General features: G+C 44.5%; 2 protein-coding genes across 8 annotated transcripts in view; one reads left to right on the forward strand and one right to left on the reverse strand.

Annotated features, from left to right (window-relative positions):
- Window positions 1-8421, forward strand: part of ALK (ALK receptor tyrosine kinase) — a 408209-nt gene extending 399788 nt beyond the window's left edge. For all 6 annotated transcript variants that reach the window (XM_068186034.1, XM_068186032.1, XM_068186033.1 and 3 more), the window contains 6 exons: window positions 935-1032; window positions 2098-2190; window positions 3830-3931; window positions 5122-5256; window positions 5836-5926; window positions 7224-8421. In XM_068186034.1, the coding sequence (XP_068042135.1) occupies window positions 935-1032; window positions 2098-2190; window positions 3830-3931; window positions 5122-5256; window positions 5836-5926; window positions 7224-7928 (1224 nt within the window). In that variant the 3' untranslated portion in view covers window positions 7929-8421. The remainder of the gene's footprint in view (window positions 1-934; window positions 1033-2097; window positions 2191-3829; window positions 3932-5121; window positions 5257-5835; window positions 5927-7223) is intronic.
- Window positions 8422-14564: 6143 nt separating this feature from the next.
- Window positions 14565-20989, reverse strand: part of CLIP4 (CAP-Gly domain containing linker protein family member 4) — a 28104-nt gene continuing 21679 nt past the window's right edge. For both annotated transcript variants that reach the window (XM_068186052.1, XM_068186051.1), the window contains exons 13-16: window positions 18704-18827; window positions 17853-17917; window positions 17124-17196; window positions 14565-16484 (exon numbers count right to left, since the gene is read on the reverse strand). In XM_068186052.1, the coding sequence (XP_068042153.1) occupies window positions 16163-16484; window positions 17124-17196; window positions 17853-17917; window positions 18704-18827 (584 nt within the window). In that variant the 3' untranslated portion in view covers window positions 14565-16162. The remainder of the gene's footprint in view (window positions 16485-17123; window positions 17197-17852; window positions 17918-18703; window positions 18828-20989) is intronic.

Raw genomic sequence — 20989 nt, forward strand, 5'->3', positions numbered from 1 at the left:
TCCCTGTTCCTGGAGAAGCTGTGCTGATTTGTGCAGTGGTGTGAGAGCCCCAGGGGCAGGTGTGCCTTTTGGGGACTAGGCTGACCGGTTGGTGTCCTAAGAGAGAGACAAGGAGTGTGATAAGCTGGTTTGGTCCAATATCTAAGGCTGATAAAGACTTAGCTGTGAAGTGGTTGTTGTGCCATGAGCAGTCACTGCCACCCAGTTGTTTCTCATCACTCCACTGGCAGCAGCACTTTCCCCCTCCCCCACAGGACTGGCCACATGGATCACTGAGTGTCACCACGGGAATCACTGATTCACACCTCAGGGCAGCAGCTGTGGTTTGGCTTCAGGGACTGAGTGTGAATCCTGCCCTTTCCACTAAAGCATCTGGCTCCTCCTGGCAGGGGCTGTGGACTTCATCAATGGCAGAACAAGGAGTTGGCAGCCTTAGTCTTCCATAGCCATTGGCTACACAAAACTGTGTCAGTGCTCTAAGGGGCAAGATAAAACCTACACAGATGTGGAGGAGGGAAAGAGCAAATGTGACTCATGCCATTATACAAAATGTCATTCCCGTGGTTCAAGGTGACTTTAGAGAGGAGCTGGCAATAATACAAAGAAACTCAATGAAGAACAGTTTAGGCTACAGATCTCAAAAATCGAGCTGAAAATTCAGAAGAATCTGCCATGAGAAGTGGGGGGAATTCTCACAGGGGCATCCCAATGGAGCTGGAAAGTCAGATCCAGCTGATTCTGTCTGTTCTGATTGTGTCTCTGGGATCTGTATAACGTTGTGTCTGCACATCCTTTCATAGTTCATGGGTATGAACTCTCTCTTGTGCATTTTCCTAATCCCTTTGTCACTTGCTGGAGAGCTCCCAGCGCTGTAGCAGCGACAAATCACGCCGTATTTCTGCTTTTAACCCATGGGTTCCTTGTCTTTTGGCAGAATCAGCCCTCCTCCCTTTCCATGCTGGACTTGCTGCACGTGGCCCGTGACATTGCTTGTGGGTGTCAGTACCTGGAGGAGAACCACTTCATTCACAGGTAGGTGAGCCCAGCCTGGGCAGGACTTGCTGACAGGCCAGCACAGGCTCATAATGCCCTGCTCCATATGTTTGTGTCCTGCTGCACTCTAGTGGCTGGATACCTCTAAACAAGGTAGACAAAATCATAGAGGAGCTGCTATAAATCAGGCTGGCAAAGGTCTGTAGTTTTGCCAATGATCCTGAGCCCTTTCTCAGGGCCTGCACTTGTGCAGCCTATTTGGTACTCTGCAAATGGACACAATCTTGTGACAGAAGTCTTTAAAGCTCTCCCTGTCATGAATTTTATTTAGTGCCTGTCTGCTCATTTTGGAAGCCTTTTCTTCTCCCTCTAGAAGAGCAACCGTACAAGCACAGCCAGAAGGGCAACATCAGGTGACCATTGCTTCTGCAAAACAGGGTGTTTGGCAAGCATCTAAAATCTGCCTGTTGAGTAGAGATGAGTAGAGAGGTGGCAGTTTGCAGCTCTGAGAGTCGCCCACAAGCTGTGCCATTGTGTTATTCAGACCTCAAGGTTTACTCCAGCCCAGCAGAGGTGGAGCTTGGAGCTTTACCTGCATACACAGATTCAGGCCCACAGCTTCAGTATTCAGAGCAACACCTGCACACTGTTCTGGCAGTATTCTGACACCTGTCTCTGGCAGTACAGCAGCCTTTTGACAGCCCTTGAACAAGCACAGTAGGAACAGATCAGTGGATCATTCCCCAGACAGCTTGATGTTGGGACTAGTACATTCTGAAATCAGTTCCTCTTCTTGCACTCCTTAGAGACATAAAAATAACTCTCAGGGTGAAGGGAGGCTCATAGGAGGCCCACCCTTTCAACTGGAAGATGGTATGTCAAGCTTAAAGAGAAAATGTTAAAGAACAAAACTGTTTCTGCTGTGGGGAAAGATTGGAACTGGGGACATTGCAGTTATCCATAAACACTGACTTTTCTGGCTGTTTAGGTTCTCTGCAGCTTAGGAAAGTAGGTACTATATTTTGTTTTCTTTTTGACTAGCAAAACTGTCAAATAATTAAGTGGCTCTTCTCTTTCTGTTTCTTTTCTTCCCTTTCCTTTTAGGGATATTGCTGCCAGGAACTGCCTCCTTACCTGTCGAGGGCCTGGGAGAGTGGCTAAGATTGGAGACTTCGGAATGGCCCGGGATATATACAGGTAGCAGAGCCAGGCCCAGGGTACCTGCAAGTAGGAGGTCGCTGAAATGGGGGAGGGGCAGTGTTTGTGCAGCCTCTTGTGCCGCTCTATGTAACCCTGGTGAGGCGACAGTGGAGAGGTCCCAGCCTGGTGAATCCCAGCTGATGCCTTCCTGGTGATTGCTTTAACTGTCCCGGACAGTTTTCACCTGGGCAGTCTAATGGTCATGAAAGGTGTTTTTCCTCCCTCTTAGACTCTGTCCTCAGTTTCTTTTCTTTACGTTCTCCACGCTGAATGGCAGTGATGTGTCCTTTTGTTTTGTGATCCCAAATAATTCTGAGTTTAATCTCTCTGATTGATGCTACCCCTGCACCTTTGGTTTGGTGTCATCAGTAAATTTCCTCAATTTACTGCAGCTAAAGGAGGAAGGTGTAGAAGAAGGTCAGGAAAATGTATTCAAGCTGGAATTCAGCCAGGACACAGGGTTAACTACCTCTTCTCTTGCAAGAACTGCCAGAAAATCTTTAATGACCATAAGCAGTCAGGGCTGCAGTTTGATGTCTCATCTTCCATAGAGCACCTCTAGAAGTGCAGCTCCATATCCTGCTGTGCTGAGGAATTGATTTGCCCTGACTCAGAAGAAGGAATGCCTCATGCTCAGTCACCTGCACAGTTTATTCCAGTGCCTTGACTTCTTTTTCTTCCTGCTTGGGGATTCTCCTGTGCAATTACTAAGCCAGATTTACCTCTGCTTAGCTTGAGCTCTGACAGTATCACAGCCTGAGGTGCTGCAGAGTGCTACCTTCAGAAACACAAGTGTTTCAGAGGTGGTTGGGTTTTTTTCCCCTCCACAAAGAGCTGCCATGCAGCCCCACTGTCAGATGGGGCTCTGCTGGGACAAAGTAGCATCTGTCACCCTCACACAATCAGCAGAACCCACTGCCAAGATGAACACTTTGATGCTGAGCTTTCAAAGGTGCCTTTGAAGCCTGCATGTGTTTCTTTGTCCAGGAATACCCTTTGGATGCTCAGGCTGTGCTGTTGTGATCAGTGATGCCGGCTTGCATGAGCAGCCTCCTGCAACTGCCAGCATGGGATCTGGGGCTTGCAGGTTTTATTTTCAATGGCAGCGACTCCAAAGGGCTGCTGTAACTCCTGTCTCAGGAACATTTTTGTGTTACTGTCCCAGCTCTAATGACCTGGCATCCTCCTCAACAAGCTCCTTGTTCCTACAAAGGGGTTTGGATTTTACTCACAGTGCTTTAGACTGTGTATATATGGGACAGGTTTGGTTTATTCTTGCTGGGTATGCCCAAGATGACCATGTGTGAGATGAGATGAGGAGATCTTGCTGTGGTTGAAAAGGGCAGGAGGAAGCTCTGCCAACAGCAGTTACTGTGTTAGTAATTCCCTAGGAGGATGAGGGTAACTGCTTTACCAGATCAGGCCTGAAGTGATGTAGATTAAACAGCACTTCCATGGTTTGCTCTTTTCCACTTCTTTTATGAGAAGAAACAGGTCATTCCAGCACTTAGATTGTTCCACCTAAATTAGTCTCTCCTCTGGCTCATTATTTTAATATGTGCAATTACAAAATTCCCATATTGATGGCATTTTCTGAATTCTTGGCTGACTCTTTTGTTCTGTTTGTTCTTTGCAGAGCCAGCTACTATCGTAAGGGTGGGTGTGCAATGTTGCCTGTCAAATGGATGCCTCCTGAGGCTTTCATGGAAGGAATATTTACATCAAAAACAGACACATGGTGCGCTTCCTTTCCTCTGCTGTCCCGTCTGTCCGTGTTGGAACCCCTTTTGTAAACTGTCAATGTTTTGTAAAAAACCACACATTCTTGTTCACTTCTCACATACTAAAAGGACAAGCTGGGTATTTCAGAGCCAGCAGTGTTTGAGGAGACAAGGGAGCAGAAAGGTCAGACCTGTGCAGAGGTGGGTGCTGCAGGGCAGGTGAGCGGGCAGGGAAGGGCGAGCAAAGCAGATGCAGGTGCTGCTCCATTAGTAATACACTGAGGAAAGCAGCATGGGAAGCTGCAGGCACAATCCATCCTGCCAGTCAGGGAGAAGGGTGTCCTACATTGTGGGTTTTGCCTTTCTCCTGGCCTAGAGCAGCACTTGGAGCTCCTGAGTGGCCAGAGGTGGGGAGGAAAATCGGGTGAGCAGGAGGCAAGAGCTCAGGGAGTGTCTGGAGGGGGAAGGGGTTGGTGGCCAGGACACAGCTTCTGAGCAAGCCCCAGCAGAGGGGTGAGGTACACACTCTGGTACAGCTGAGCTCTGTCTGTCTCAGCAGCAAGCCGAGGAGTTTCCCATTGCTGCACATCTCTCTACAGTTTTAACCAACAGGGTTGTGATTTCCAAGCCATTGACCAGGTGAATGCTTTGGAGGGGGTCCTGTCCCAGCCACGGTCCCCAGGGCTTTGCAGGTCACAGCAGCCAGGCCAGGGCTGTGTTTGCTCGGGAGTGTTTTCATTGTACTCTGAGTGACAGGTGGGACCTGTGGGCCTCAGAGAATTAGTGGGGATTCACTAGCATGATATTTTGGATATTTCATGCAGGGTAGCTATTCCAGAGCAAAAGTTTGCCAAAACTGCTCTCTCCAGCAGTGGTCAGTGTCTCAGAAAAGGATGACCTGACTTTCACTTTTGTTACCTCCAGCTGAGCAGTGCTGAGTACAAGGGCAAAGCAACCATATTTACCTACCTACATCACAGGTTTCACTCACCTAGCAGTCAACTACTGGTATTTGTTTAAAGTTTTAAAGTTCACTGTTACCATTGTGCAGCTTATTTATGTCTGAAACCTGCAGCAGGATTTCCACCGGCTGCCTGATCAAAGGTTGCAAAGGGCAATGCTGATGGTACTGAACCTAAGGGTATTGCCCACTGGTGATGGTCATTTCAGTATCCCTCACTTTGTTTTCCTTTGCTTCTGTACTCAGGTCCTTTGGTGTATTGCTGTGGGAGATATTCTCTTTGGGATACATGCCCTACCCCAGCAAAAGCAACCAGGAGGTTCTGGAGTTTGTCACCAATGGAGGAAGGATGGATCCACCTAAAAACTGCCCTGGCCCTGTGTATGAGACTATAACTTTGATATATTCATGCAACTAAGTTTCTGTTTCAAATGCTTTTTCTCTACTCAAAAGTTAATGACTTTTAAGATTGACCTAATCAATGGCTAATCTGCCTTATTAAACTTTAGTGCCAGTGATTCCTCTAATATTTAATTTTTCTGTTGTTTTGGAGAATAATTCAGGGCCCGTTTGAGAAGTCCTGGCCACTGCTTTTTTGGTTAAAGATGGCACAATATTTCTCTATCTTAGGTTAGCTATGAAACTTCAATACATCAGACTGTTCACTGGCAGGGAAAACTGGGCTCCTTTATCTGTAGCCCTGCCTACCTTTAGCATGTTGTCTAAGGGATTTCAGGTGGATGAGTAATTTCTCTGAAAGACTGTGGATTTCACCCCACTGGTGGTCACATTCCAGTGGTCACTAGTGCATCAGTTGTCCAGCTCCAGGGAAGGCAGAGAACTCTCACTTGTTAGAAGCAAGAACAGTGATGAATGTCTATGATTCCCAAGTTGCCATGAGTCATTGTCACATCCCACAGGATCTGCCGTTCACAAATGTCTCCTGTTCTGCCCTTCCAGCTACCGCATTATGACCCAGTGTTGGCAGCACCAGCCTGAAGATCGGCCAAACTTTGCCATAATCCTGGAGAGGATTGAGTACTGCACTCAGGTATCGGTGTTCGTTCGCTTCGGATGAGAGGGGTGGAGAGGGTTCTTCTTGAGGAGCTGTCGAGACAAGCCAGGACACGAGATGGGGAGGCAGCACTGCACTACTGCAGTCGGCAGTCCAGGGAGACTGATGTCAGCCTGGGACCCCTGGCTGGCATATTCACCTCATCAGGTGCTTGATCCTTCTTGTCTTTTGCTGCTGAAAGGCACAGGCTTGACACAGGCTTACACAGCTTTACAAAGAGCACACCTGTAGTTCTGCTTCTGCTTATAGAGGCGCAGATTCCAACAAGCAAAAGAGCAAAGACAGGCCAGCACCTGCACTGCTTTCACATGCCTCATCCCAGCCACTCAACCCAGTGTTTACCCTTAAGGCATAGTCAGCACTGAACAGAAATGGTCCCAGCTCAGAGCACCCTTTGCAGGTGGTTTCAGCAGCTGTTGGCAATTTTTTTGAATCTGACAGCGCTGGAGAAGGAAGGTGGAGAGATGGCCAGGCTAAAGGAATGGGGATTCTTAGGCTAGGCAACAGGGAAAAGATGTGCCAGGCTTTCCAGGCCAAAATCTGATTTACTTATTTTTTTACCAACCGGTTTAGCTTGTGAGGAATAGAGCAGTTTGGAAAATGTTCTCCTGCCATCATCAGCATAGGCTCCTTGTATGATCTCACTGTTGTTCCCTTCAGTCAGTTTGCTTTCCCTTGCTATTTGGGAATCTTGATCTGGTTTTTATGTATGTTTGGATCCTGGCGTTTGGAGGCATATTTTTCTGCCATCTCTAGCTTGCCATGGCATATAGCAATAAGTAAAGGTTGCCAGGATCACTGCATTTTCTCTCAGTTTAATTTGCAAAACTGCTTAAACAGCTCAGAACCACAGTCCCTGTGGATTCAGGCTTCAAGGGGTCTGCCAGTATTGTCTTTACTCTGCATTCCCATTCCTCCCTTGTTGTGTGGAGGCAATACTTACATGGTTCCAACTTTCTCAATATTATCTGAGAATGTTGTGAACTCTGAGATGATAGATTCCAAAAAACATTCCCACAGGAAATTTTGCTGGACATAAAAAATGCTTTTTATTGGTTTTGTGCCTCTTCTGTTCTATGGTGAGTTTAAGGGTTACTTTCTTTTAAAGAGTTGGATTTTAAGGATAGCCTGTTGCATCTCACACCTAACTGCACATCCCCTCTTCATGGAATGTGGGCTCTGGGTGGTGGGATGTGTTGAGATCATAGCATGACAGCTGCTAGATGTGTGATGGCTGCAGACTTTGAGAAATTCCCATTGTTCCCATCGGCAGGATCCCGATGTCATCAACACCGCCTTGCCGGTAGAATACGGCCCATCGGCTGAGGAGGAGGAGAAGGTGGCGATGCGTCCCGATGATCCAGAAGGAATTCCTCCTCTCTTGGTCTCAACACACCAAGACAGAAAGGATGCTAAGCAAACCCTGCCATCTCCACCACCCCTGCCGTCAGCTGTCACTGCTGGAAAATCTCTAGGGAAAGTGGGAGCCTTGGAACAGCCAGCATCAAGGAAGGTGCAGTCAGCCACAGGGGGGGGACACATCAACATGGCCTATGCCCAGTCCAACCCTCCTTCCGAGCTTCACAAAAGCCGGGGCTCCAGAAACAAGCCCACCAACCTCTGGAATCCAACCTATGGCTCCTGGTTTGCAGAGAAGCAGGCCAGCAAAAACAGTTCTCTACTGGAAAAGGAGAGGCCCGAGAGGGAGAATGTGGGACAGGAAGGAAACTGTACTGTGGGGCCCAACATTGTGACTGGCAGGCTGCCAGGCTCCTCCCTGCTCTTAGAGCCATCTTCCCTAACCGCAAGCGTTAAAGAAGTGCCTCTCTTTAGGCTCCGCCACTTCCCCTGTGGGAATGTCAACTACGGATACCAGCAGCAGGGCTTACCTTTGGAAAACTCCACACCACCTTGCGCTAGCAGTTACGAGGACCCTGTCCTTAGAAACAAGAGCCACATAACCCAGCAGGGGCCCTGAGAGCCCTCAACCCTCTCTTGACTTTTCCTCCCCTTGGCCCCTGAGCCTTGAAGAGATGTCCTGTTACCCAACACACCACGAGCAAGGCATCAGACAGCATCACCTCCTATTTTGTGCAAACTTGCTCCAAAAGTGCCACCCTTGACACTGTAATTTCTACTAACCCGAGAGGCTTCAAACCACCGGAGCCCCAGTAGAGTCAAAGGAACGAGGGGGAGGGAGGATGCAGGAAACTGTTGTTAACTGCAAGGCCCAGCTGCTGTTGCATCAACTCATCCGCATGGTTGTCGTCATGCCCTTCCTGTGAGCTTTTCCCAGTTGTGCGTCCTCTGCTTCCGTGTCAAGCCGCGGCTCACTGCCATGAGTGTTCCATGTCTGAGCTTTTCCGTGCCAAACTTGTCATTGCTGTGGAAGACCTGGAGGTCTCCTGCTGCTGGCAGAGCTCGTAGTGGGTTTGGGAAGAGTGTCCTCTATCCAAACCAAGAAAGAAAAATACGACAGCGCTGAATGGTGAAGTGATGGCACGTTCTCAAGTCTTGTTCCAGCTGCAATCCAGTCTTCGAAAGTCCTTGAATGCACAGTGTTGTGGGGGTGCCGGCAGGGCAATGGAAAAACCCCGGTCACACTGCATCACTTGAAGGGGAGAGGAGAGGAAGCAGAGGGTGGGTGTAGATGCTAGGAGGCATTTAGGGGGCAGGCATTGTTTGGCTGGGGTTTTCTTTGGTTTGTTTTTGTTCACCTATGCTTAAGCACCAGAACCGAGTAAAGCCCTTTCAAATTCATTCTGTCCTACAAAAGTAGGGATGCCCTTCATCAGGAATGTGGAAGTATCAAGTAGAATCAAGGTGAAGCTTTAAAGGACCATGGTCATGAGAGAGACTTTCACCATGCCCTGAAAGGACAGCCACCTGCATACCTTGAAGGTTTGAAATAGCCTTTGACATACACTGTATGAACAACACCATAAAGGCAGAAGACTACATCGTGCCACTGTCTGGAAGCCAGATATTGTCTGTACTGAAGGGTTTAGAGCCCTTTTTCCTTTGACAAAATACATGTATGATAGTGGTTTAAGGACAAACACTCCATTGACTCACTTTGTACACCCCGTGCATGAAAAATATTCCAGTTAAGTGTATTGTCAAAACATAGATGTAGGAAATAATTCATGTGTAAAGATGTGCATTAGTAACTTCAGCTTAGGGTTGGGAGGAGCTGTTTTAGCATGATCGCTATCCAAAAAAGGGGTGCTTATTTCCATAGAAATGGGAGTACTGGAGCATCAGCAAAGGAGTGGGAAGGTGTTCTTCAGTCTGACACTCTTCATTTCAGTGAAGTCACCCTGAGTCTGGACTGGATCCAAACATTGAGGTAAGCTTCGTGTCTTCATAAGGGAACAAACCAGAATCCCTATACATCCTAAACTTTGGGATGGGCAGATTGAAATTGGAGGACTTGACTTGGGCCAACCCCTTGTACAAAACCGCAGGAGGAGCATTAGTGTGCTCTCCTAATCTGCCTTTCTGATGCCTCTGATACACAGAATTAAATCCTTTTTTCAGACCAAAGCCAAAAGCAGATGTGCTGACTGGTTAACAGGCTGTGCTTGTGTGTTGGGGCAGGGGCTGCTCTGAATTTCATGTTCATCTGCTAGAGATCCATCCCACTGATGCTGCATGGGTTAGGGGGGATCACAAGGGTTACGCTTACAGACTTCTTTAGGCTGAGCTGAGAGGGTATTTGTCATCTCCAAGGTTATTAGGCTCACAGCTCTTGCTGTGAAATAGCCACTGGGGAGGGATTCTGTCTAGCTTAGGATGGTGTTAGTGTCACACCAGTCTCTCTCTCTCTCTAGCTCAGTAAACTCGGTGGGGTAATTTCTTGAGTCCCAGGAAAGCTGATTAATTCTGGAGGCAAGCACTATCTGAACAATTTATTACACAAGTACATTATTCATATATAATAGCAATTCTCATTGAAGTATTCCAGCTGTCTCATTTTCAGAAGAGCTGAAGCTCCTCATTGTTTTCTTTAGCCTTTCTTTGCAAAGGAGCACGCTCTGAGTTTTTGCTGCCTTACAAAGTTACTGGGACCAGAAGTTTGACCTGTTTACTGATGAGTGTTTCCAAAAGAATGCACATAACAAAAAGTTGCTAAGTTAATGATCTTTGACTAGCTGAAATTGTTAATTCTTGGATCTGGGGCAGCAGTTTCGATGCTGCACAAATGCAGATAAGCTGCCAGGTTATGATGTTAAAGGTGGAATTTCTAAAGAAACTTAAAAAGCACAAGCAGCAAGAGATGATTTTAAGTCTGTAGGTGTGAAAGGCAGGCTCTCCTAGCCATGGTGAGATGCTCTGAGCTTGTGCTGTGCAGTTATTTTATCATAGAATTTTTTACAGAGTGGGACTTGTAAGAAAATGAAGGAGCTAAACATGGTCCTGCTTCTTACCCATGGAACATGTCAAGAGATAATTCTGATCGGGGAAATGATGAATTACTACTGAAATTCTCCAGTCTGCTGAGTACAGTGCATTGAGAGAAATACTGTTCAGCACTGGCAGCTGCTTTTAAGTGAGCTTCCCTCTAGTGTCTCCAGTGCAAAATGCTTTGGTTGTAGGTTCTTTAATGGTCTGGATTTTCTTGGATGGTTGGAGTTTTGGGGTTTGTTTGTATTAGTGTTGTTTTTTTTGTTTTTTTTTTTTTTAATCCCTCTCTCTTAACTCCCGGAATTCAGAAATCCAGTTTGGGCTTATTTTTAATGTTAAAACCATACCATTTCTGAGCTCTTCCACAGCAAGCATTTAGTTTCGTATCCCTGTGTGCTGTCCAAGCACAGTACTTCAAAAACTGTTCTGTAAATATTGGTGCTAATCAAATCTTCTCACTTAGAAACAAGAGCTGGAGCATTTACCTGTCCTCTTTCTTAAAAAAGAAATACTACCATTAATAGCTTGGACCAAAGGGTGCTCTGTTACTTGTATCCAGGCTGCAGTTGCCATGAGTATGAACCAGAAATTTTAATTTCTGTGTCTACGATGATTCACCTGTTCAGTACTCAGAGCTGCAGGGACCAGAAGGGATTTAAGTCACCATGGGCTCACCAGACCAAAGCATTCTGTAAATCCCAAATTCCTCTATCAAACCCCTCCATGCTAGGAGAATAACAAATTCAAGTTATTTTTAACCCTCTTACCCATTCTTGTTGATTACTTATTTTTTAAATTATAGTTTATTGACACACTATATATTTTTAAGGAACTTGTTTTAAGACTGTTAATCTTTTGTGTTGGTAATAGTGATGTTCTGATTTATGTCTTTCTCATTCTGCAGTGGAAAAGCAGGAAGCAGTATGATCTACAGGATGTAAAGCACAACTGGGGAAAAACCCTGTGCTTATGCTCTGAAAATGGCTTATTTCCATGTGGATGTTACCTGGTTTCCTATAGAAGTTAAGTAGGTTTCTGGTTCCATGAGCTGCTGGAGGTAAATTAGGTTCAGATGCCTGTCTCTCTACCTTTCCAGCTGTCCCATCATCTTCCCTTTGTGCCGCTGAACCTCGTATCTCCACCATGTGCCTGGGAATGAAGCAGGGCAGGAGCGAGGGTGGTTCTGCTCCCCCAAGGCGCAGTGAGGGAGCAGGGTGGGACAGGGGCTTGGCCACAGCGAGAGGAGGTGCAGGGACCAGCGGTGGGAAGCCCCAGGGCTGCGTTAATTTGGCCGTGTCGGTCTCCGACAGCGGTGTCGGACGCGGCTGCTCCGGCTTCCCTGCACAGGGAGCAGCTGCAGCACGGCACACGAGGGCTGACACAGAGAGTGGCAGGTGCCACTTTGCATGTCTGCTCCTGGTACTGGGCCTGGCTGCTGGGGGATGAGAATCTTGATGTGGGAATAGCATAAAACAGCCTTCCACAGCAGCAAAGCCATCACTGTTCATCTGTCCCAGAGTTAAACCCATCACAGGGAAACGTCCCAAATGTCCGCTCCTGGCTTCTTTTAGTATTGAGCTTCATTATAGGAGTGTCTGTCTCATGTACAGCCGTTTATGCAACATTGTTTATAAAGGAAGGGCCTGTGCACTTCAGGGATACTATGAAGAAAAATACTAATATATGGTCATTGAGTATTTTGTATTGAATAGTGTATTTGTATTGTAAACAAGTGTAGTGAACCACAAGGCATGAAGACAAATAAAGTGACAGTAGCTGGAGTTCTCTGTGTTGGGCTGTGCAATGATTGGATCAATGTCCAGATGTCTCTGGACATCCATTTTTACTTGGCAGAAGTTGCAGAAGTGTTAAGGTGATGAACACCCTAAGGAGTAGGTTTGGTGGTACCCCGAGCCACATTTTGGGTTCACAGCAGCTGTTCCAGACTTCTTTGCATTGCCAAAGTTACACACCAAGTTTCTTACACGGTAAGGTGCCCTTCCCTCTGTCACAAGGAAGGCTGGCTTTTGCCCGCAGCAAACTAGCCAATATAAAAAGAGAACAAAGGATATGGCTGAAGATAGCATTTGAGTGTTTTCCTAAATGTATGTATCTAAGACAGCCTTTGAGTCTGGACTGAGGGTAGGTCTACTTATAAGATGTATTTTAATTAATTTTCAGTCTTGAAAATGACAATATTGAATCTTGTGACAATTCTAGGAAGTGGTAGCTCCTGCCCTGAAACACTCACTTTTTATCCTGTCCCTTATCATTCCTATGGCCCAGGCAGCTGCATTCTCATGAAATCCCCCTTGAAATTAGGACTAACTTACTACAGACTTTCTCCTTCACGTGCTCATTTTTCTGCAGGATAGTGCTGTGGTTTGGTTAATAAGACTTTTCCAGTAGGCACCTCTCCTCTCCCTCCTTTGTTTTCTTCCCTGTCTTAACTCAAAAAGGAGCTCTCCTATGCTCTTCCAGCAACACGGCTGGTAGCAGCCAGCCACCACAGCCTGGTTTGGATCTGGCACTGGCTGGAAATCTCTGCTGCAATTCCCCTTTCTTCCAGAGTTGTGAGTCTGCAGCCAGGCAGGGAGAAGGATGCAGGTGGGTATTCTGCTACGTGGCTTTTGTGGACAGTTTCAGTTTCCACCTAATCCTTGACAAGGCTTCTGCAAACTCTGAACTCTGAAACAGCCATGACAGAAAAGCTGGATTTGCCACCTCTCACAGGTGACAGAGCTAACTTGTCAGAGGAACCACGCTATGTCTTGCAGCTCTGCAGAGCCAGCCTTGGATCCGTGTGCCTCAGATGTTGCTTACCAGCAGCACAGTGAAGGCACAGGCTCCCTGCCCAGAAAACCATTACTGTCACCATCTGCAGAACAGTCACCGAGTCCAGTTGAGCTGAACTCCCTAGAAATTAATTCCCCATCCTTGGACATCTCAAGAAAATTCTCCTCCCTCTGTCACATGCACCTGTGGTCTCTCCTTTCCAGCCAGTGTTCAAGAAAACTTCAAAGATTTAATTGCTAAGCGTACTGAAGGACATTCTCTTTATTGGGACCTGAGACATGCTGTGGGACAAGGACTGGCCTCAGAGTCTGCACAGAGAGCACAGAATTGCTGGGGACCATCTGTTTGTTTATTTATAAACTACACATAATGTTTTATTTATGTAGTTTCTTGAGACTTTGACGATCATTTGGCTTTTTTCCTAACCAGTCAGGGGCTGTGACAGTACAGTCCTCTGCACAGCACCTAATTTCAAACTTCACTGCCACTTATTTTCAGAGTTTTCTTTATGACAGTGTTCTCCTGCAAGAGTTGGAGTAAAGGATTATGGCAACTTACCTTGGATTTAGGGAAGCACAAATCCCTTCCCATCATCACCTTGAAGAGAGCCATCAGTAATCCTTTCTGGAATGGACTGATTTATTTCTGTTTCAGACAGCATAAATTTACAGTGCTTCTTGCTTCCTGGCAGAAGATGCTGAGAGCTACCAAAACAGCTCCATCCTGATAACAGTGAGACTTGCTTCTCTAAGCTACAGTGCTCGAGCCAATTACAGCCAGAGCTTCCAGGAGAGATGTGCTGCTGGCTGAAGCTTGAAATGGAAGGTAGAGCACAATACACCAGTGCCAGATCGTATCTCTGCCCTCTCCTGTGCCCATCAGGCAGTTTCAGTGAGGCCCAGGCCAAGACCCCGTTTCCAGCTGAACTGTGTGGGGCTCCAGAGCTGTGGAAGGTGGAGCCTGACACCCTGCAGGAGAAACAAGCTCCCACTGAATCATCTGTGCTAGGCAGACCACACAGAAATGCTGTGACTCCAACAAGCTGCCCCAGCTTGCTGCCTCACCCACACACTTCTTCCCATACCTTACCTCCTGCAGAACTCCAGCTACCCCTCAGATAAAGCAGTTCCACCCATTCCATTTGGTCAGGCAGGAAAAAGAGCATTCCTGGTAATGAGTGTCTCCTCACAGAAACTCCACTGCTCTCCCAGGAGCACCAGGCTGTGACACAAAGTGCTGTGCAAAGGGTTTGTTTGGAGCTGGCAGTTCTGTGCTGAACAGCCAGGAGAGAGGAAAGCTGCTGGTTCACAGCCGGCAGTTGAACACTGAACTCCCTGCACTTAATTTGTACAGAAGAACAGAAGCAAGAAATGTACATTCTCTAAAGACCCCATGAAAATTATTTTTGCTCTACTAGTTAACAGGGTTTCATTTTATTAATATCAGCAGGAAACAGATATTAGACAAAGTTCTGTACGTCACTGAGTATCTGCATCTCTTAATATAAAGCATTACTTTTTTTTTTACATTCAAATTTTACAGCTTTTATATTCAATTAAAAATTCCTCTGAGTTAGAGTACAATATGCATTATTTTAAATACAGATCAGGGAAAATAACTACAGCAACATTTAAAAGGTTACAGCAGCAGGATTCTGTCTAAAAATAGGATATTATGATTTAAAGTATCACTTCTTCAAGTAGGCAAGAGCAAGCAAATAATTTAAGAGTAAAATGACTGTTCTGAAACACAAACCCATCCAGTTAAGATAATGTTGACATATGCTCAACAATTAAAATACATTCTATGTTTAAAACATGGACAAAAGATTAGCTGTTCTAAAAGGCTGACACACAAATGATGTCACATAAAGGCCCGTTACAGTGCTGTACCTAAAATTATCTTTAATTCATCACGAGATCTCACAAAAAATTTATACTGGAAACCGTTCCAAAGCAAACAAAAAGAAACATGTATCACAAACTAATCAAACAATGGCAACAGCTTGCTTGAAAACCCTGTAACTGTTCCATACCATTGGCAGGAATTACCTTGCTGTATTTATACAGACTTAATATTTATGATAAGGGAATTATATATTCCACTCTGGCTTATTTGCATTTTACAACTGTGATACTCATTGCCTGCAGCACCCAAAAAAAAAAATAGTCTAAAAATGAGGGTAAGCTCTCCAGGAGAGTGCAAAGTGCATTATTTTAAAGAGTGCATCTTGTATGTAGCTCCTTCTACAAATGCAGAACAAAAAGTGCTTGTTTCTGTACAGACTGACGTGCAGCATATTTGTGCTTTTTAAAGGCTTCTTATTTAATTGCTGCTCTTCACTAGGAGAGGGGCAAATCTTCATATTTATCAGCCCTTCTGCATTATGGAGAGGAGGGAGAAAGAGGAAGAGAGATCCAAAGGATAAAATGCAAAAATACTCCACAACTATTTGAAAAAAAGGGGGAGTTTGGCTTTTTATTTTCTCTCCTTTCTTATTGCTAGCAGCTGGTATTGGAATTGACAAAGTGCCCAGGAACCATGCTAATGCCACCCATCAATCACCTCCGCTGTCAAAAACAGGCAATGCACAAACATTTCCAGTTCATTACTGCATGGAGAAAAAACCCTCTAAATACTGCATGAACCACACAGGAACTTTAGAGAACGCTGCAGACACTCTGCTCTCCAACAGGAATGGTTTTCAAATGATGCAGCATCTTAAACCCAAGATGCTTTAATAACCTTCCAGGCAAGGGTCATTAAAGTAAGAGAAACTCAGCAGTGGTTTTACTTCTTAACATGACTGAACACTTTTTTATCTCTCTATTTTACACATATATTTATATAAAATATAGCTATTATATACACACAAATACATATATACTTATATATGTAAAATGCAAATGCAGGTTTAGAGATTCCAAAAGAAGTCTGCATTCTGGGCGGGGTTGCTGTGTGCTTTAAAGTACTCCTTCCTTCCCCCACTCTGTGAGCAGCACTGTGGGCTCAGCAAACATCATCCACCAGCTTTGCCCCGTTGATACCACGGTAGGTGACCCTGCTGGGTCGCACCAAGACACCGTGGTTCAGCCTGCAGCTGAAGTAGCGCTTCTCCCCCACGGAGCCGTCGTTCCTCCCCTTGGCACTGCGGAGCTCCAGCCCCAGCCAGATCCCCGGGGCAAAGTCTGTGGGGCCAATGTACCTGATGGTGCCCATTTCATTGGAGCTCGTCAGGAGAACCTGGGAGCCTTCGTGCAGCTTCACAGGCCCCTCGGAGGGAGCTGTCGCACTGCTGCTCCAGCTGTGCCGCAACACGGAGCTCTTGGATCTAGTGGGAAAGGAAAGGGAACAAAAAATATCCTTTCTTTGTTATAAACATCCAGGGCGAATCTGTAATTCAAAGAAGTGCGTGGGGGAAAAAAAACACACCCTCAAATCCCTTTTTAGGAAAACTGGGTTCGATCTCATGTAACTAACAAGCCATGAAATAACAGTAACAGGCTGCTACACTCGGCACTCTGAAGTATTGGAAAAGCAATTTCCTTCACCCGATGCTAGGATCTGCAGTATTTACAGCAGGTGATAGTATGGGTAAATTAAGCCATACAAAACATTTTATTTGGGGCTTAAAACAGTTTAACCAAAACAACTTTTAACATACAACTGTCAGTCAGGATCACCAGAGCAAAGTGAAGCCCTTTACCAAGAGCCTCTCAACTTCACCCAGCTGTGTGAAAATACAAGAATTTGGAGAATATGACTGGAAAACAACTTTAATGCCAACCTGAATTCTAGCACTGTACTCCTGGATACCCATGGAAAAACAGTGTACTATGGGTTTATTTTGAAAAAAAAAAAAAAAAAAGAAGAACATGCAATGGTCTTGATATCCTATATGCATGAAGGGGTTTTTTGGAGCAAAGCTAACAGCCAGCTCACCCAAGCTCTTGAAACTCGAAACACTCACCTAACAAAGGCATTTCTTCTGTTTATCTCCTTTTGTGAAGATGCAGAAGTGGTGCTTAGACTGCGTCTAAAACCTGAGTGGAAAGATTAATAAGCTGTGTAGGACTTCTTAAGGAAAAAAAAAGAACACCTTTATGAACACGTATTTTTGTGGGTTTTTTTTTATACTGCTTCCTCTACATTTGCTGCACATTCTCCCCTCTAATGTGGAAATTATATGATGAAACTTCTCATGAACATGTATGCCTATAATATGTTTGGCTTTTCAGAGGGAAAAGAAACTGAACTAAGCAAATCAAACAAGGGTAATTTAAAGGTCTTTTCACAAGAAACTAAAGTAGAGGAAAAGAAAACCAACTACTTCAAGTACCTCACACAAGTTTTAGTAATTTCATAGGGATGTCCCCCTACTGATCCCGTCATCAATTTCAATTTGTATAAAGGAGCAGGTTCCATTTCCCTTTCTCTCTAATTAGAATGCATATTAGCAGTAAGGGAAGACTGCCAACAGTCATAACTGACATAATTCTTTCTGCCAGTAGAGTGTTAAGAACAATACAGTACTCCACAGCTCCTTCTGCAGGCTAGATTTTTAGGAAGGGAGCAGCCAGACTGGCATTTGGGGTCCCTGAAAATCTCTTGTGATTTTGGAGAAGTTGGCTTTGTGCAGATGGTTCTGGCTGCAGAGCAGTTTCTGCCTCACCTAAATCTCAATGTCTCCCACTCTTACCTGGAAAAGTGTGAGTTCCTTTACTCCACAAAGTCTCTGTGAGAGAATCCAGAGAACCAGTCAGTCTGAAAAGCAATGACACAATAAAGAGGTCATTTTGACTCAACTCTGAACAAACCTACTGGCTTCTTGTCAAATATTGATGAGGTTTTGATTCTTTCCTTCTCCATCAGCCCCCAAGAGACACCAGCATTCCTGCTGCACTCAGGCTGCTATGCAAGAAGTGCCTGGAGGAAAGTGTGTATTTGAGTTACTTGCCTCGCACTCATTGAGACAGCAGGTATGATTCTGAGGCAAGTTCCTAAGAGTTTGCCTGAGCTGGCTTATTCAGAGAAATAAAAGCAAGAACATATCTGGCAGAGTAACTACATACAAACAGAGGAGGAAAGAGAACAGAACTCCTTGGATGCTCTTCCTGAAACCTAAGGAAGAGACTACAAGCAAGTGGTGCATGCTTTGGATCCTCCGTGCAGTTAGCTGGGATAAAAAGAGCATTTTCAGACATGTCCAAGGGCAATTTCCTTTTATATTTATGCTAAATTGAATTTAGCAGAACACATCAGGATTGGGTCAGAAAAGTAAGGTTTAATAAACACAAGAGTATCAGAGGCCCTGGAATAAAAATACTTCAGGTAGCTGTAAGAGAAACAGAGGAAAATGCATTTCTAGTTTTACACTCTGCTTTCAGAAAACTGATCTAAAACCACCAGATTTTTAATGGAGGTTATAAATTTACATTTGCAGAAGAAAACATTCATATCTTCTGTATCTGTTTGAAAATTTGTTCCACGTTGGAAATGTATTAAGAAATCATTTGGCAACCCGAAGATGACAAGAGCTTCAGTGCTCACCTCTGTACACGAGATGGGGGTGCAAATATGCCATATCTGGGAAGGCAACTGAAGTACTGCACTCCTCCCACAGAGCCATCGTTCTTCCCATGGGGCTTGTCCAATTCAATTCCACACCAGAACCCTACATTGCAAACCAGTAAAGTCAGGGCATTTTGAACAAAACACTGCAGGTTTTTCTTCATCTAGACCACTGGCACACTTGGCATTCATCCCCATCAAGGAAAACAGTTTCTAGTCAGAAAATGTTAAGATGCTAACAGTAAATAGGAATATTATAAAATAGCTATCTATGCAATTATGTCAAAATTATACCCTAATAAATCTAATAATCTCAGCATTTTTATATGCTTTCAGTAAAATTACTGACATTTTAATTAATACAAAAAGTTAAAACATTTGAGGAATATATACGTGTGTATACATATATATATATATATATGTACACACTAAAGTAAAATAGAATGTTACTGAGCATAACTGGCTATTGGACAACAAGGAGACAGCAAAGAGCAGCACTGCTCTTTCACCTTTCCTTCTTCATTCCTCTGACCACATGGTTTATGCCTCATCTGAGATCATCCATGGTAAAATTAAAGTTTTGATATTAATTCATTCTTTATCTAGCAAGTTATAATTAATACAAATTACAAGGCTGGTCGTGTGATACCAAGAGAAGGGTGCAAAAATTGCAACTGGCCATCAATTAATCTCCTACAGAACACTGAATAGGCAGCAAGATGTTAATGAGCTTGATCATTCATAACCTGTGATAAATGTGAGCTAATTACACAAAGGTGCTAAATTTCATACTCCATTAGTAGTCCTTATGCTATCCATCCCCAGAAGATTCAGAATTTAATTCGAGTCACTTGGTACTAAGGCACTAGATAAAACCGTAATTCTAATTATCAGCTCACGAAACTCAAGAATGACAGCTTATGAATTAGAAGGGCTCAGTATATCAGAAGTTCTCCCCTTCCCACTTTCAGAATTAAATAAAGATCTGCATTGCAGTAGAAGGAACAAACCCTGGATAACTTCCAGAGCTTTGCTACACATTAGAACTGAAATACTTAAACATGCATCTGTTACATTTTCTATAAATTACTGGCTTGGCAAATGGTGATGATTTGTCATCTTTCCATCCTCACTTCTTACAATAGCGTGTTTTCCTCCAAAAAAATTATGTTCCTGATTTAAAGCAGAGAGGGAGGAGACTTTACACTGTCAAACAGCTTTCTGATTTCACAGTTGTCAGTGTATGTGGGAAACAGCCCTTTTCTTCCCTGATCACTTTGTCGGCAACAACACAAAGAGCGATGACATTGAAGTGACCCTCAGGGAACTGCAGTACCTGAGCAAGGACTGCCTACAGTGAAACTGGGCAACGGGGCAGGGAAGAAACAAGTACAGAGCTCGTACCAAGACCCTGCATCCTGACGGGGTTTTTTAAATGCTGATGCCACCCAGTGTCACGACAGAGTACTGCCACTCACACAGCCCTCACCCAAACCAGCTGCTCACACCAACACTTACCAACTGCTTCCGCATTACTCTTGCAGTAAGATTATAGAATAGGGCCATAGAGAAGATAATATTAGATTCAAAATTAATTTCCACAATGCAGAACAACTGGCTGCCTTTGACAGCACTTGGCTTCACTGCAAAGTGTTTTTTAGCAAGGGGAAGGGAGAAGCTGAAAGGGAGAAGGATGAGAAAACTGTGGTAGGAGTTGGGGCTTCTTGAGATATTTGTCATTTTATGATCTTGTGACTTAAAGGTTTGTTAGTTAAAATTTTAATGTTCACAACTACCCTCTTAAAGATGCCAATAAATTAAGAAATGAGACTGGTACATGACATAAGAGTGGTAGTATTGCAAGAGACAAGCTGTGTCAAAAAACCTTAATATGAAAAGTAAGGAGTAAATGCATGTGATCTCAATAAACCATATATCCCCCTGGAGACTAAACTGAGGGTTTTCAGAAAGCTTTGTTAAGAAGCTGGACTCTATGATCCTTGGGGGTCCCTTCCAACCCAGAATATTCTGTGATTCTGTAATACCTACAACTTCAACATCAAAGTATCTCTCCTACATAAGTCAAGATAGTGGACAAAAGTCACATTTTAAACTATTATTTTTTCCTGACCGTTGCATTAAAGTAAAAAATATTCAGTGAAACATAAGAGGGAGAGGGGGAGAGAGAGAGAAAGAAAGAACTTGGAAACAAAGCAATTTAAATTTAGAATTCATCTGGAAGGAGTGAAGGAAAAGATGGATTTC

This window comes from Anomalospiza imberbis, chromosome 3, assembly GCF_031753505.1.
Source record: "Anomalospiza imberbis isolate Cuckoo-Finch-1a 21T00152 chromosome 3, ASM3175350v1, whole genome shotgun sequence".
Taxonomy (NCBI): Eukaryota; Metazoa; Chordata; class Aves; order Passeriformes; family Viduidae; genus Anomalospiza; species Anomalospiza imberbis.